The 14,354-nt window shown below is 46.3% G+C and overlaps 1 protein-coding gene across 2 annotated transcripts in view; it reads left to right on the top strand.

The window, feature by feature from the left end:
- The first annotated feature begins 1,278 nt into the window (after positions 1-1,278).
- GRHL3 (grainyhead like transcription factor 3) overlaps positions 1,279-14,354 on the top strand; it is a 73,808-nt gene continuing 60,732 nt past the window's right edge. The window contains exon 1 of one of the 2 annotated variants that reach the window (XM_030219614.1): positions 1,279-1,426. In XM_030219614.1, the coding sequence (XP_030075474.1) occupies positions 1,410-1,426 (17 nt within the window). In that variant the 5' untranslated portion in view covers positions 1,279-1,409. The remainder of the gene's footprint in view (positions 1,427-14,354) is intronic. The other variant, XM_030219613.1, reaches the window with a different exon arrangement.

Below are 14,354 nucleotides of genomic sequence, written 5' to 3'. Positions count from 1 at the left end.
ATCAGAAGTAAGCCAAGTATCGCAACAAGCCATTGTGACATCACTGATGAGGTTGGCTCTTATTGGTGGAATGAGTGGAGGAGTAGCCTAGTGGTTAGTGCAGTGGACTTTGATCGTGGGGAACTGAGTTTGATTCCCACTGCAGCTCCTTGTGACTCTGGGCAAGTCACTTAACCCTCCATTGCCCCTGGTACAAAATAAGGACCTGAATATATGTAAAACGCTTTGAATGTAGTTGCAAAAACCTCAGAAAGGTGGTAGATCAAGTCCCATTTCCCCTCCCCTCTATACAGGGGTGGAGGGGAGAGAGGGGTTAGAGATTCTTCTAAGGCAATGCAAAACTAATGTGGTTTCACAGTTTATTGCTTGTTGGTTACATCTGTTTTCCTACAGAAAGGATGTCATTCAGAAAATGTTAGTAAACAAAATTTAAAAAAATAAATAAAAGAACACCATCTACAGTCTCAAAACAATGTAACGTCTATTGGGCCACCTTGTAACTGTTGGAATAGTAAATACTGGGAAAATCCCAATAAGTAGTCCATATAGATATAATCAGCCCCCCCCCCCCTCCCCTCTGTGGTGAAACCCACCTGGTAGGATTAACTGAAATAACTCTCAGCAGAAAGCAGGGTGCCAGAAATCCTAGACCTTGTGGGGGGGGGGGGGGGGGGGAGAGTGGGGAAACGATACCCTTCCACGTCCTAACACACAGCAAAAGAAAAATATATGGTTGAAGAGCGCTGTAAAGTCTACAGAATCAGCATTTGTGAAGGTTGTGCGCAAATACGGTAACTCAGGTCATTTAGGTCACAGCTTTACAGAATTTAACGATCCGAGCGAGCCTGAGGTGTTTCTTCTTATAATTAGTAAAATCCGATTACCATTGGGAAGGGCGAGGATGATCTGGAAGAAAAAGAAAGCGGCAGAGCTGAGATTCGAACCCCACACACACCTTCTCCCAAACCGGCCTAGGTAGGTAGGCGATGTGTTTCAAATAAAGCTCGACTCACGGAACCTAAAACATGAACAAGAACTAACACGTCCTCAGTGGTTTTTTTGCTCACTCATTCTCTGTGCTATTAAACCACATCGTTGTGCTGCAGCTTCTTCAACTGTTCCCTCTGGAAAAAGAGCCGGGATCCCATCCCCCCCCCCCCAACTGCCTCTGGCACGTAAAGGGTTAACCGTTGCACCTGTCTGGATGTACCTGTCTCTTAGGCACCTGTGCTCTCAGCCAATCAGCGAAGCTCCCAAGCAACCTACCTGTCAGCAAAATACCTGCACATGCAAAGCTCAACATAAATCTAGCAGTTGTCTCCACGGGCTATGAACGTGCTCAGCGGGCGATAGAAGAGAATAAGCCGCAGTAGATCCGATTACCCGGGTAGCGAGGACGCACGGAAAAGATGTCCAATGAGCTCGAGTAAGTAACGCTTCAGACAATCCCTTTTCTTTCAAAAATGTGTGTGTATTCTGCATCCGACCTGCCAGCTTTTTAAGTCGATTTGACTTGATATCCACACCGCTGGCTAGTCCAGTGAACTGATGATGCCGATCGGGTCTTACTAAGTTGAGCCTCATTTGGAAAGACAGACTACAAAAGTTCGGTTTTTGTTTAAGGAGTTCGTTGTTTAGCGCATTCCACGTAATCAGGAAGTGTTGGAATGGATCTCTTTCCATCTTCAACGGCTTGTAATACTTAAATGTTCTGTACTTATGTATTTCCACCGAGTTGAAACAACACTGTACCTAAGACCCACCTGCTAGAACAAGGCATCTGTCCAAGACCCACTTTCTGTTGACAGCAGACTGGTCCTATGCAGTGGGTTCTGTAAGCCAGGATCACCTGGTCGAAGCATCAGGTGGTTTTGTGTGACAGCTTTCAGGAAATCAAAGTGCCTGTCAGAGTGAAGAGGTATGAACACAGGGATCCTTTTACAAAGGCATGCTGAAAAATGGTTTGCAGGTTTTGGGCGCTCGCTGCCTCATTTTTCAGCGCACCTGTAAAAAAAGGCCTCTTTTTTTTTTTTAAACCAAAAATGGACGTGTGACAAAATCAAAATTGCTATGTGTCCATTTTGGGTCTCAGACCTTACCGCTAGCCGTAGACCTAACGGTAAAGAATTTGGTCGGTAACGATCTATGTGCGTCAGATGCCACTTGGCGCACATCCACTACGCACACCAAAAAATTAAAAAAACATATCGTTCAGATGTGCATATCGGATGTGCGCGCCAAAAATAAAATTACCGCGAGAGCCACACGGTAAACGCGTTGGGCGCGCGTAGGCACCTACATGGCTTAGTAAAAGGGGCCCACAGTATACAAATTATAGGGGGGAGGGGAATTTCTATAGGATCCCCCAGAATGCTGGCCTCTAGTCTCCTTCATTTTGGTTTGTGATGTGGATGCTGAGGGTTTCCTGTTTTCCAGAGCCTGAATATTTAAGGACACATATTTCGAGTTTGATTTTATAACTAGGCACCTATGTAAGAAGTCTAAAAAGGCACCCGTGTTCTTTTTAACACACACATTTAACATTTGCTCCAAAGCAGCTATAAGCGTGGGCATGTTTGTAGTCTGTCCTTGTGTACCTGTAATAGAAATTGTAAACCGCACGGTCACCTCAGGAATTCCTTGTGGTTTATCAAGTGCTGAAAATAAATAAATAAAATGCAGATGTACATTTTACAACTCCATCTCTGCTGTGCCCAAAAAAATGCCCCCCCCCCCCCCCCAGGAATATCAGCATCGCAGTAATGTGTAAAAAAAAACACACACACATTCCTTGCATGTTATTTTTTTATTTGCACTGCAATTGCACAACTTGATAAAACATACCTACCTTTTCCACATATAAAACAGGCTTTGCCCACAGATACGGCTCTGAATTGTGCTTATATGCCAGAGAACATGGTGAAGGCGGTTAGCTTGGCAGAGTTTAAAAAGGGGTTAGACGGTTTCCTAAAGGACAAGTCCATAAACCACTACTAAATGGACTTGGGAAAAATCCACAATTCCAGGAATAACATGTATAGAATGTTTGTACGTTTGGGAAGCTTGCCAGGTGCCCTTGGCCTGGATTGGCCGCTGTCATGGACAGGATGCTGGGCTCGATGGACCCTTGGTCTTTTCTCAGTGTGGCATTACTTATGTACTCATGAGATGAAATTAGACCCAACTAGTTAAGGCAGCCCTTGAACACACCTTATTGCAGAAGGTGGTCTGTCTTGCTACACAGATTAAGGAGGAAAGACCTGCTTTAGACTGACATGGGGGGGGGGGGAGGCTTGGTAAGATTTGTATTTTCTGAGTTTTGCCATAATCACCATGGCTTCACCTCAGTTTGACTCTGAACCCCGTGTTTGACCCCGGCCCAACAAGGCGGAAAGCAATACCAGTCGATGAATTTGGATCTTCATTTGCTAAAAGTTGTTGAAAATTAGTTGCTGTAGCTTAGGTGAGACCACGTCTTGGATCCTTCACGGTCCTCCTGTCTCAGCTCTGCTTAACAAGGGCTGCAGTTCTAAGCTACCTGGCCTGGAAGAGCTGAGATGCACCTGCATTAGAACTGAATGTGCTGTCTTTAGAACCCAAATCGCGGGCAAATTTAACTTGGAAAACTAGACCAAAATTAGATCCAGTTGGCCTCTGCTTGCTCCAGTATCCCCAAGCGAGCCATCACATGTCCAATATATGTATGCCAATGGTGAGTAATCAGCTATGAGAGCAATTCTTGGTATTTACTGCAGGTTTGAGGTCAGATAAGTTAGTCCAGCTTTAGTAAGCATTTTCCCATAGGCAAGGATGGGTTAAGGGTATGGGGGCTCCTGGCAAATCTACTCTTACTATACTTTATAGACCTACCATTTACCCTTTTTCTGGCCCCCTTTAAGCCCCAATGAGACTGGTCTATGCCTCCCACTTACTCCATCACTGTGTGTAAGTGAAATTTATTATATTAATTTATGTAGATTTTGCTCACACCTTTTCAGTAGTAGCTCAGGTACACTGGGCATTTCTCTGTCCCTGGACTACTCACAATCTAATTTTGTAGCTGAGACAATGGAGGTTAAGTCACCAGGAGCAGCAGTGGGATTTGAACTGGCTACCTCTGGATATCAAGACTGGTGCTCTAACTACTAGGCTACTCCTTCACTCAGTTGGGAGAAACACCCTGCACATCTGTCTTATGCAGACCTCTGATTTCTGTAATGACATCAGGCATCGCTCTAGGGATTTGGCCCTCGGCCCTTCATTTCCTGGTGCACCAAAATAAAAAAAAAACAAAAACAGAACACTGTTGTGTGGTGGATCTTGTGCATCCTGCACTACTAGCAGGCGATAGGCACTCATTCATTTGCACAGAAGCAACTGGAGAAAAGCCATGCTGAGTCAGAGCAAGGTCCATGGAGCCTAGCATCCTGTTTCCAGTATTCTGAGAAAAAAAAGAGGCTGGTGCATGCACTATAAGCAAGAGTAACCCACCCCATCCCCCACCGAGGCGTAGCCAGGTTGTGATGTCTGGGGGAGCAGAGAGGCATGCAAGTGTACTGCATGGGTGCAACAGACCACCTGAAAAATAGGCACCATCTGAGGTCCATTTGGGGGGGGGGGGGGCAGTCACTTCCCTGGTGCCCCACCTAGCTATGCCACTGCCCACCCCTGAAAAAGAGAGTGAACACAAGAAACAAAAGGCAAATGTGACATTAAGCCCCGATGCAACCTGTCGACGAAACATGTTAGATTTTTGTGTGACTTTTTATGTTATTAATTCTTTTATACCAACACAGAGTTCTGATTTGTGCTTTCTCTGTTTGATTTTTATCTTTTGTTTCTTGTGCACTTTGTTTTCAATCTGATACACCTTTCAGATTTTCCATGGTCTTTCCTTCTTAGTTTAGTCTACAAACAGGGGCATAATCGAAAGAGGACGCCTATCTTTCGACACAAATCGGGAGATGGGCGTCCTTCTCTCAGGGTCGCCCAAATCGGCATAATCGAAAGCCGATTTTGGGCGTCCTCAACTGCTTTCTGTCACTGGGATGACCAAAGTTCACGGGGGGGGGGGGGGTGTTGGCAGCGTAGTGAAGGCGGGACGGGGGCGTGGTTAAGAGATGGGCGCCCTCGGCCAATAATGAAAAAAAGAAGGGCGTCCCTGACGAGCATTTGGCAGACTTTACTTGGTCCCTTTTTCTCACGACCAAGCCTCAAAAAGGTGCCCGAACTGACCAGATGTCCACCGGAGGGAATCGGGGATGAGCTCTCCTTACTCCCCCAGTGATCACCAACCCCCTCCCATCCAAAAAAATTAAAAAACATTTTTTTCCAGCCTCTATGCCAGCCTCAAATATCATACCCAGCTCCATCACAGCAGTATGCAGGTCCCTGGAGCAGTTTTTAGTGGGTGCAGTGCACTTCAGGCAGGCAGACCCAGGCCCATCCCCCCACCTGTTACACTTGTGGTGGTAAATGTGAGCCCACCAAAACCCACCTGAAACCCACTGTACCCACATGTAGGTGCCCCCCTTCATCCCTAAGGGCTATGGTAGTGGTGTACAGTTGTGGGGAGTGGGTTTTGGGGGGCTCAGCACCGAAGGTAAGGGAGCTATGCACCTGGGAGCAATTTGTGAAGTCCACTGCAGTGCCCCCTAGGTTGGTGTCCTGGCATGCCTACGAATGCTGGCTCCTCCCACAACCAAATGCCTTGGATGTGGTCGTTTTTGAGATGGGCGTCCTCGGTTTCCCTTATCAACGAAAACCGAGGTCGCCCATCTCTAAGGGCGACCATCTCAACATTTAGGTCGACCATCTCTAAGGTCGACCTAAATGTTGAGATTTGGGCGTCCCCGACCGTATTATCGAAATGAAAGATGGACGCCTATCTTGTTTCAATAATACGGGATGCCCCGCCCATTCGTAGGGACGTCCTCAGAGACGGGCGTCCTTAGAGATGGTCATCCCCGTTCAATTATGCCCCTCCACATCATACTTTGTATTGTTACTTGAATATTTTTACTGCTGTAATTGCCTATTGCTCATGTTTGATCTATTCTTACTGTACACCGCCTTGAGTGAATTCCTTCAAAAAGGCTGTAAATAAATCCTAATAAATAAATAAATAGCTGAATCGGGTGAGGAGATGATCCTCTCCAATGAATTGTGACTAGTGATGCAGAGAGGAAATACCCCCCTCCCCCCCCCCCCCCCCCCCCCACACACACACACACTTGACGTGAGGTAGAAAGCCTTCAGCCTCTGTGGATCTGATCTTTACCAAGGTCAGAGATGCCAAGATACCCAGTTCTAAGCTGGAAATTTTGCGACAGTCCTGGATTTGTGACCACCCCATCCTGGTGTATTATGGGAGCTTGCAGCATTCATTTCAATGGTCAGATCAGACACTACAAATCCCACACTGCTTTAGGACGTAAATCTAAAACCAGGACTGGCCTAAATATGTGCGGCCTTGAACTAGGCAACTTGGCATCTCTGCAAGGTATTTCTTGGTTCTCTGGATCCTGCAGTTCAGAAGCTCTAACCTTGCCCTTCTTTTTCACAAGGCTAAGCCATCACTCCACCCCCTCCCTCACATTCAAACTGGGGCACTGCAAGACTAAAATTAATTCAAACACAATAGACAACAACAACAACAACAAAAAAAGGACCCTGGCTTTGTTTTTGAGCAAGTTTTACTCCGAGGAAGTACAGCTAAAGGTCAGTTTGAAGGGAACAAAACCCTTGTGTTCGAGCAGAGTCCCTTTTGCACCCTAATGGTCCATGTTCCAGCTGTGCATGCGTGTGCGTAATGAATGAGAAAAAAGGGTAAGACTCATCCTCTCCCGCCTTCCAAGGGTTAAGCACAGAGCAGCCTCCCAGTTGTGGTTTTTGGTCGAAACCATAATGGCCAGAGGCGCATTTTTTGTCATTTGAAAGGTGTGTTATGAAAACCTGACTTATGCTCCTGATGAATGAAATGTTGCAGCCTATAACTGAGCTTTTGACTGCAAGAACAAAAAGACATTTACTGCAAGTCTGTTACCTGTGCAAGCAACCCAGGGAAAGAGCTATTTTGCTTTATTTTTGGCATTCTGCAGAGCAGTGAGACCCTGGGGACCTCCAGAATGTTGTTTTTAAAGCTACCTGTCTTTACAGCAACAGCACCTGAGAAACTGACATTGGTTTATACTACATTTCCCAGTTTTGTAGGATACAATGTAGGAAAGGGGGAGTAAAGTGGAGAGAAAAGTCTCAATGCACAGAAAGCTCTTTATTTATTTATGAACACAACACATTAATCACCTCAAAGAGCCAAATGCAACAACAATAATAATAAGAAAACAACAACCATTACAATTCAAGAAACCAATAGGTATTGTTATGGCCCAAAACATCTTTGTTCTATGCTCCTTTACAGTTAATGTTTCCTAATTATCAGGCATTTTTTTCATGTTTGTTTGACCTGTTCATTTTTTTTTTCAGTCATTCATTGTTTGTTTGCAACAGCTTTAAAATGTGTGAAATCAGTTGCATGTGTGTTAATTTTTAGGTACACACGTACTAGTACATTTTTAGGCATCCAAATGTAATAAATAGAAATAAAACAAAACAGAGAAAAGAAAATAAGATGATACCTTTTTTATTGGACATAACTTAATACATTTCTTGATTAGCTTTCGAAGGTTGCCCTTCTTCGTCAGATCGGAAATAAGCAAATGTGCTAGCTGACAGTGTATATAAGTGAAAACATTCAAGCATTACTATGACAGTAAAATAGATACTATTGGAGATTCTACATAGAATGTTGCTACTATTGGACATTCTACATGGAATGTTGCTATTCCACTAGCAACATTCCTGCGCAGGCTTCTGTTTCTGTGAGTCTGACGTCCTGCACGTACGTGCAGGACGTCAGACTCGCAGAAGCAGAAGCCTGCGCGGCCACATTGGTGATCTACAAGGGCCGACTTCTACATGGAATGTTGCTAGTGGAATAGCAACATTCCATGTAGAATCTATAGAAATCAAACAAAATAAAACATGGAAAAGAAAATAAGATGATACCTTTGTTATTGGACATAACTTAATACATTTCTTGATTAGCTTTCGAAGGTTGCCCTTCTTCGTCAGATCGGAAATAAGCAAATGTGGTAGCAGACAGTATATATATATAAGAGAAACATCACTTGCTTATTTCCGATCTGACGAAGAAGGGCAACCTTCGAAAGCTAATCAAGAAATGTATTAAGTTATGTCCAATAACAAAGGTATCATCTTATTTTCTTTTCCATGTTTTATTTTGTTTGATTTCTATTGATAAGAATATATAAGTGAAACACAAAAGCATTCTAATGGCAGTTTCACAGGAAGAGGGTGGGGTGGGTGAGAGGCAGGGAGAGCTGGGTGGGTGATACGAGGGTGACAAAGCAATATAATTTTCTGGTTTATAATAGCCCAGATCTTTGTTAAGTCCTGTCTGGTGGGTGCCAAAACATTTCATCATTTTGACTTCAAAGGTCTTACGTTTCTGGATTGTCTTAAAGTTTCCTTTTAGTCTTCTCACCATAACATCATTGATGCAGTGTTCTGGTTTTGTAAAATATTGTCTCACAGAGGTGACATCCTGGTTTGCATTGCGAGGTTTGATTTGCTGTCTTTGTAAATTGATTGTTGTCTTTAGCATCTGGCTTGTGTCTTCCTCCTTCTCGCTTTTTGTATTGAATGATTATATATCTCTTTTGAATATGAGCATGTGAAGGATCCCCTTATGCCAAATGTTTTTCCCATGTGAGCAGTGATGATCCTAGATCGGCTGCCACCCAGGGCGGATCGTCAATGCGCGCACCCCCCCCCCCCCCCCGGGTGCGGCACAACCACCCCCCCCCTTGGCGCAATGACACACACACAAACACCCCCAGCGCATTCTTGGTTGCTGGGAGCAACCATGCGGCTCTCGGCTCCGCTGGCTCCCTACTCCCTCTGCCCCAGAACAGGAAGTAACCTGTTCCGGGGCAGAGGGAGCAGGGAACCAGCGGAGCCAACAGGTGCACGGCTGCTCTCTGCACCCCTCCAGCGGCGTGCACCCGGGGCGGACCGCCCCGCCCTTGGTACGCTACTGCATATGAGTAACTGTGGGATCCTGTGTTGGCACAGTTTAGGCTTCCAAACAACCTAAGGGGCCCCTTTTACCAAGCTGCTGCAAAAAGGAGCCTGCGCTGGTGTCGCTGCGTGTTTTTGGCGCGCCGAGGCCCCCTTTTACCGCAGTGGGTAAAAGGTAGGTCTTTTTTTTTTTTTTTTTAAAGAAATGGCCATGCTGCACGTCCATTTTGGCCCCTGGCTTGAGCACCTCCAATATTGAGAAAATTCCATGTATGTGTCCAGGGAGGGGTTATTTCCATTGGGCTTAGCACCCCCAATAATTTTGTAAAGTTGGCTCCTGTGGTGAGTGTAGTCCGCACTGAACCAAGAGGTATATGACGGAATATAAATTTATTGTTAATCTTTACTGGCTGTATTTTGCAGCAGCGAAATATGCAGTACAGATTTCTTCCAGAATCCACAGAGACTGCATTTCTGTCGTCAATTAAACAGTGGGTTCCACTAGTTCAAGATAATTGTCTGAAACTTGGACACCCTGAGTCTGACAATCTTAAAGATGATATGTCCGGCTGTAGCACCATCGGTGAAAAGAGCATCAATGAATTCTAGGTTGCACCAACACAGAAACAGAGAAAAGGAAGGCAGATAAAGACCATGTGGCCTATCCAGTCTGCCCATCTACTATCCTTTCCTCTCCCTATGCGTTCGTCCCAAGCTTTCTTGAATTCCTTTCCGCTCTCATCTCTCCCTACACTCCTCCCCGTGAACTCCGTTCGCTGGGTAAATGTCTCCTGTCGTCCCCCTTCTCCCCCACTGCTAACTCCCGGCTCCGTTCCTTCTATCTCGCTGCTCCCTATGCCTGGAATAGACTCCCTGAGCCAGTACGTCAGGCTCAGTCTCTGGCTGTCTTCAAGTCTAGGCTTAAAGCCCAGCTCTTTGCTACTGCTTTCGACTCCTAACCATGACTCTCTTACTCAACACCCTCACTTATCACCCCTACCACTGCAATTTCCCCACCCCTAGCTGTCTGTTCGTCTGTCCAATTTAGATTGTAAGCTCTGTTGAGCAGGGACTGTCTTTTCATGTTGATTTGTACAGCGCTGCGTAAGTCTAGTAGCGCTATAGAAATGTTTAATAGTAGTAGTATGAGCCAAGTATAGGACAGTCAAGCTATTGTGACATCACTGATGAGGTTGGCTCTTAGGCATTGGTGGACTGAGGCATTATGACATCACAATGTCAGCTCTGGTTAAATCACCGCAGCTCCTCAGTACCTTTCCGCTCTCATCTCTCCCTACACTCCTCCCCGTGAACTCCGTTCGCTGGGTAAATGTCTCCTGTCGTCCCCCTTCTCCCCCACTGCTAACTCCCGGCTCCGTTCCTTCTATCTCGCTGCTCCCTATGCCTGGAATAGACTCCCTGAGCCAGTACGTCAGGCTCAGTCTCTGGCTGTCTTCAAGTCTAGGCTTAAAGCCCACCTCTTCGCAACTGCTTTGGACTCCTAACCATGACTCTCTTACTCAACACCCTCACTTATCACCCCCACCACTGCAATTTCCCCACCCCTAGCTGTCTGTTCGTCTGTCCAATTTAGATTGTAAGCTCTGTTGAGCAGGGACTGTCTTTTCATGTTGATTTGTACAGCGCTGCGTAAGTCTAGTAGCGCTATAGAAATGTTTAATAGTAGTAGTATGAGCCAAGTATAGGACAGTCAAGCCATTGTGACATCACTGATGAGGTTGGCTCTTAGGCATTGGTGGACTGAGGCATTATGACATCACAATGTCAGCTCTGGTTAAATCACCGCAGCTCCTCAGTACCTTTCCGCTCTCATCTCTCCCTACACTCCTCCCCGTGAACTCCGTTCGCTGGGTAAATGTCTCCTGTCGTCCCCCTTCTCCCCCACTGCTAACTCCCGGCTCCGTTCCTTCTATCTCGCTGCTCCCTATGCCTGGAATAGACTCCCTGAGCCAGTACGTCAGGCTCAGTCTCTGGCTGTCTTCAAGTCTAGGCTTAAAGCCCACCTCTTTGCTACTGCTTTCGACTCCTAACCATGACTCTATTACTCAACACCCTCACTTATCACCCCTACCACTGCAATTTCCCCACCCCTAGCTGTCTGTTCGTCTGTCCAATTTAGATTGTAAGCTCTGTTGAGCAGGGACTGTCTTTTCATGTTGATTTGTACAGCGCTGCGTAAGTCTAGTAGCGCTATAGAAATGTTTAATAGTAGTAGTATGAGCCAAGTATAGGACAGTCAAGCCATTGTGACATCACTGATGAGGTTGGCTCTTAGGCATTGGTGGACTGAGGCATTATGACATCACAATGTCAGCTCTGGTTAAATCACCGCAGCTCCTCAGTACCTTTCCGCTCTCATCTCTCCCTACACTCCTCCCCGTGAACTCCGTTCGCTGGGTAAATGTCTCCTGTCGTCCCCCTTCTCCCCCATTGCTAACTCCCGGCTCCGTTCCTTCTATCTCGCTGCTCCCTATGCCTGGAATAGACTCCCTGAGCCAGTACGTCAGGCTCAGTCTCTGGCTGTCTTCAAGTCTAGGCTTAAAGCCCACCTCTTCGCAACTGCTTTGGACTCCTAACCATGACTCTCTTACTCAACACCCTCACTTATCACCCCCACCACTGCAATTTCCCCACCCCTAGCTGTCTGTTCGTCTGTCCAATTTAGATTGTAAGCTCTGTTGAGCAGGGACTGTCTTTTCATGTTCATTTGTACAGTGCTGCGTAAGTCTAGTAGCGCTATAGAAATGTTTAATAGTAGTAGTAGTAGTATGAGCCAAGTATAGGACAGTCAAGCCATTGTGACATCACTGATGAGGTTGGCTCTTAGGCATTGGTGGACTGAGGCATTATGACATCACAATGTCAGCTCTGGTTAAATCACCGCAGCTCCTCAGTACCTTTCCGCTCTCATCTCTCCCTACACTCCTCCCCGTGAACTCCGTTCGCTGGGTAAATGTCTCCTGTCGTCCCCCTTCTCCCCCACTGCTAACTCCCCGGCTCCGTTCCATCTATCTCGCTGCTCCCTATGCCTGGAATAGACTCCCTGAGCCAGTACGTCAGGCTCAGTCTCTGGCTGTCTTCAAGTCTAGGCTTAAAGCCCACCTCTTTGCTACTGCTTTCGACTCCTAACCATGACTCTATTACTCAACACCCTCACTTATCACCCCTACCACTGCAATTTCCCCACCCCTAGCTGTCTGTTCGTCTGTCCAATTTAGATTGTAAGCTCTGTTGAGCAGGGACTGTCTTTTCATGTTCATTTGTACAGCGCTGCGTAAGTCTAGTAGCGCTATAGAAATGTTTAATAGTGGTAGTAGTAGATATCCTCTTTGTCTCCACTATCTCCGTTAGGAGGCCGTTCCATGCATTCACCACCCTTTCCATCAAGAAGTATTTCCTGGGGTTACTCCTGAGTCTGTCCCTTTTCATCTTCATCCTATGCCCCCTCATTCCAGAGCTTCCTTTCTATTGAAAGAGTCTTGCTTCTGTGCATTTATGCCGCATAAGTATTTAAGGGCGTCTTTTACTAAGGCTCGCTCACGTTTTTAAGCACGCGCTAAAATTGTGGGCGTGCTAAACGTTACAGATGCCAATGCATTCCTATGCCAAAATCATGTCCCAAACATTGACATATTCAGCAGGAGATTTCTTCCAAACAGTGTCCAAATCTATGCAACAAAGTATTTCTGATGATCTTATATATACATTTATAGGGATTATCAGATCTATATGCATCTCGCAACCATCTGAACAATTTTGTTCTATCGTTCTATCGTTGCAAACAAAATGGCGCGGTGCAAATCCTCATAGAATCCCACTTTTACTCTAATATTTAATTACTTTTGTTCAAAAGGATTTTCTTAAAAATTCTTAGAAATTGCAACTTATCTTTAATATCAGGAACCCCCGCCGACATGGCCAAGTTTCGCAAACTGCTTTATCAAGGAGGAGGCTCACGTTATAGCTTTCAAACTGTTCCTGCATAAACAAAATGGCCGCCATTTTGTTTATGCAGGAACAGTTTGAAAGCTATAACGTGAGCCTCCTCCTTGATAAAGCAGTTTGCGAAACTTGGCCATGTCGGCGGGGGTTCCTGATATCTCTATGTTGCTGCCATTAGGAGTTAAAAGCAGCATCAAATAGGTGGGCTTTTAGCTTAGATTTGAAGACGGCCAGAGATGGAGCTTGACGTACCGGCTCAGGAAGTCTATTCCAGGCATGTGGTGCAGCAAGATAAAAGGAACGGAGTCTGGAGTTAGCAGTGGAGGAGTGAACCTTCTTTTTTTGTTTTTCAAAAGTTGGTGGCACCAGTGATTCCCACACGCTGCCCTGCCACCGGCACCAGCTTCTTCTCTCTACTGGCCCGCCTCTGAGGAAACAGGAAGTTGCGTCAGAAGCTGTTGCCAGTGGCAGGGTAGCATATGAGAACTGCTGCTGCCTCCCAAGTCAGCATAGTTTAAGTGGACAGGAGTCTCTCCTGGCAGGTTAGGATGGCAAAATAGGCCAGCGCTAAATATATCTGGGCAAAAAAAAAAAACCAAAAACAAACCTGCAGCAGCCGGCATTTTAAAAATGCTGACCATGAGGGATTAAATATTACCCCGCACACATACTCACAGGGCCGGTCTTAGGCAGAGGCGACCAAGGCGACCGCATAGGGCCCTGCGCCTAAGGGGGCCCCGCATGGCGTGCCTAAGGGGGCCCCGCGCAGCGCCTCAACTCTGCCTCGCTCGTGCCTCCGCTCCGACCTCCGCCACTGCTCACCTTAGTCGCCTGAGATAATCCCCTTTCCCGTGGCTCGGCCACTCTGCTCCCGCCACCACCGGCGCGGCATCCACCCCCGGCTTGGGCCCGCTACTAATTGTAGTGGACTTGAACTGAATAATTTCTGGGGAGGGGAGCTTTCATGATAGCATTGTGCTTATTATTTCAATCAGTTTTTTTTGTACAAGTTTAGCTTCATTTGTCTTTATTTGAAATTTCGTAAATAAAAAAATGTTCTAAAAATGGAATAATCTTATCAATGAGGTGGAGCTAGGGTGGGGGCGGGGCTAGGATGGGGCCCCACCAAATTGGTCTGCATAGGGCCCCGCACTTGCTAAGACCGGCCCTGCATACTCAGGCCACCACCACCACCTTCTTGCGTCTGCTCCTCCTCCTGTCTGTCACTCTCCTGATGCCGGGACCCGGGTTATCACAGTAACGCAATCACCTGGGTCCTGGCCGAGGGA

This window comes from Microcaecilia unicolor, chromosome 11, assembly GCF_901765095.1.
Source record: "Microcaecilia unicolor chromosome 11, aMicUni1.1, whole genome shotgun sequence".
In the NCBI taxonomy this organism is placed as follows: domain Eukaryota; kingdom Metazoa; phylum Chordata; class Amphibia; order Gymnophiona; family Siphonopidae; genus Microcaecilia; species Microcaecilia unicolor.
The sequence above is the reverse complement of the archived record's forward strand: the minus strand, read 5'-3'. Positions and strand labels throughout refer to the sequence as shown.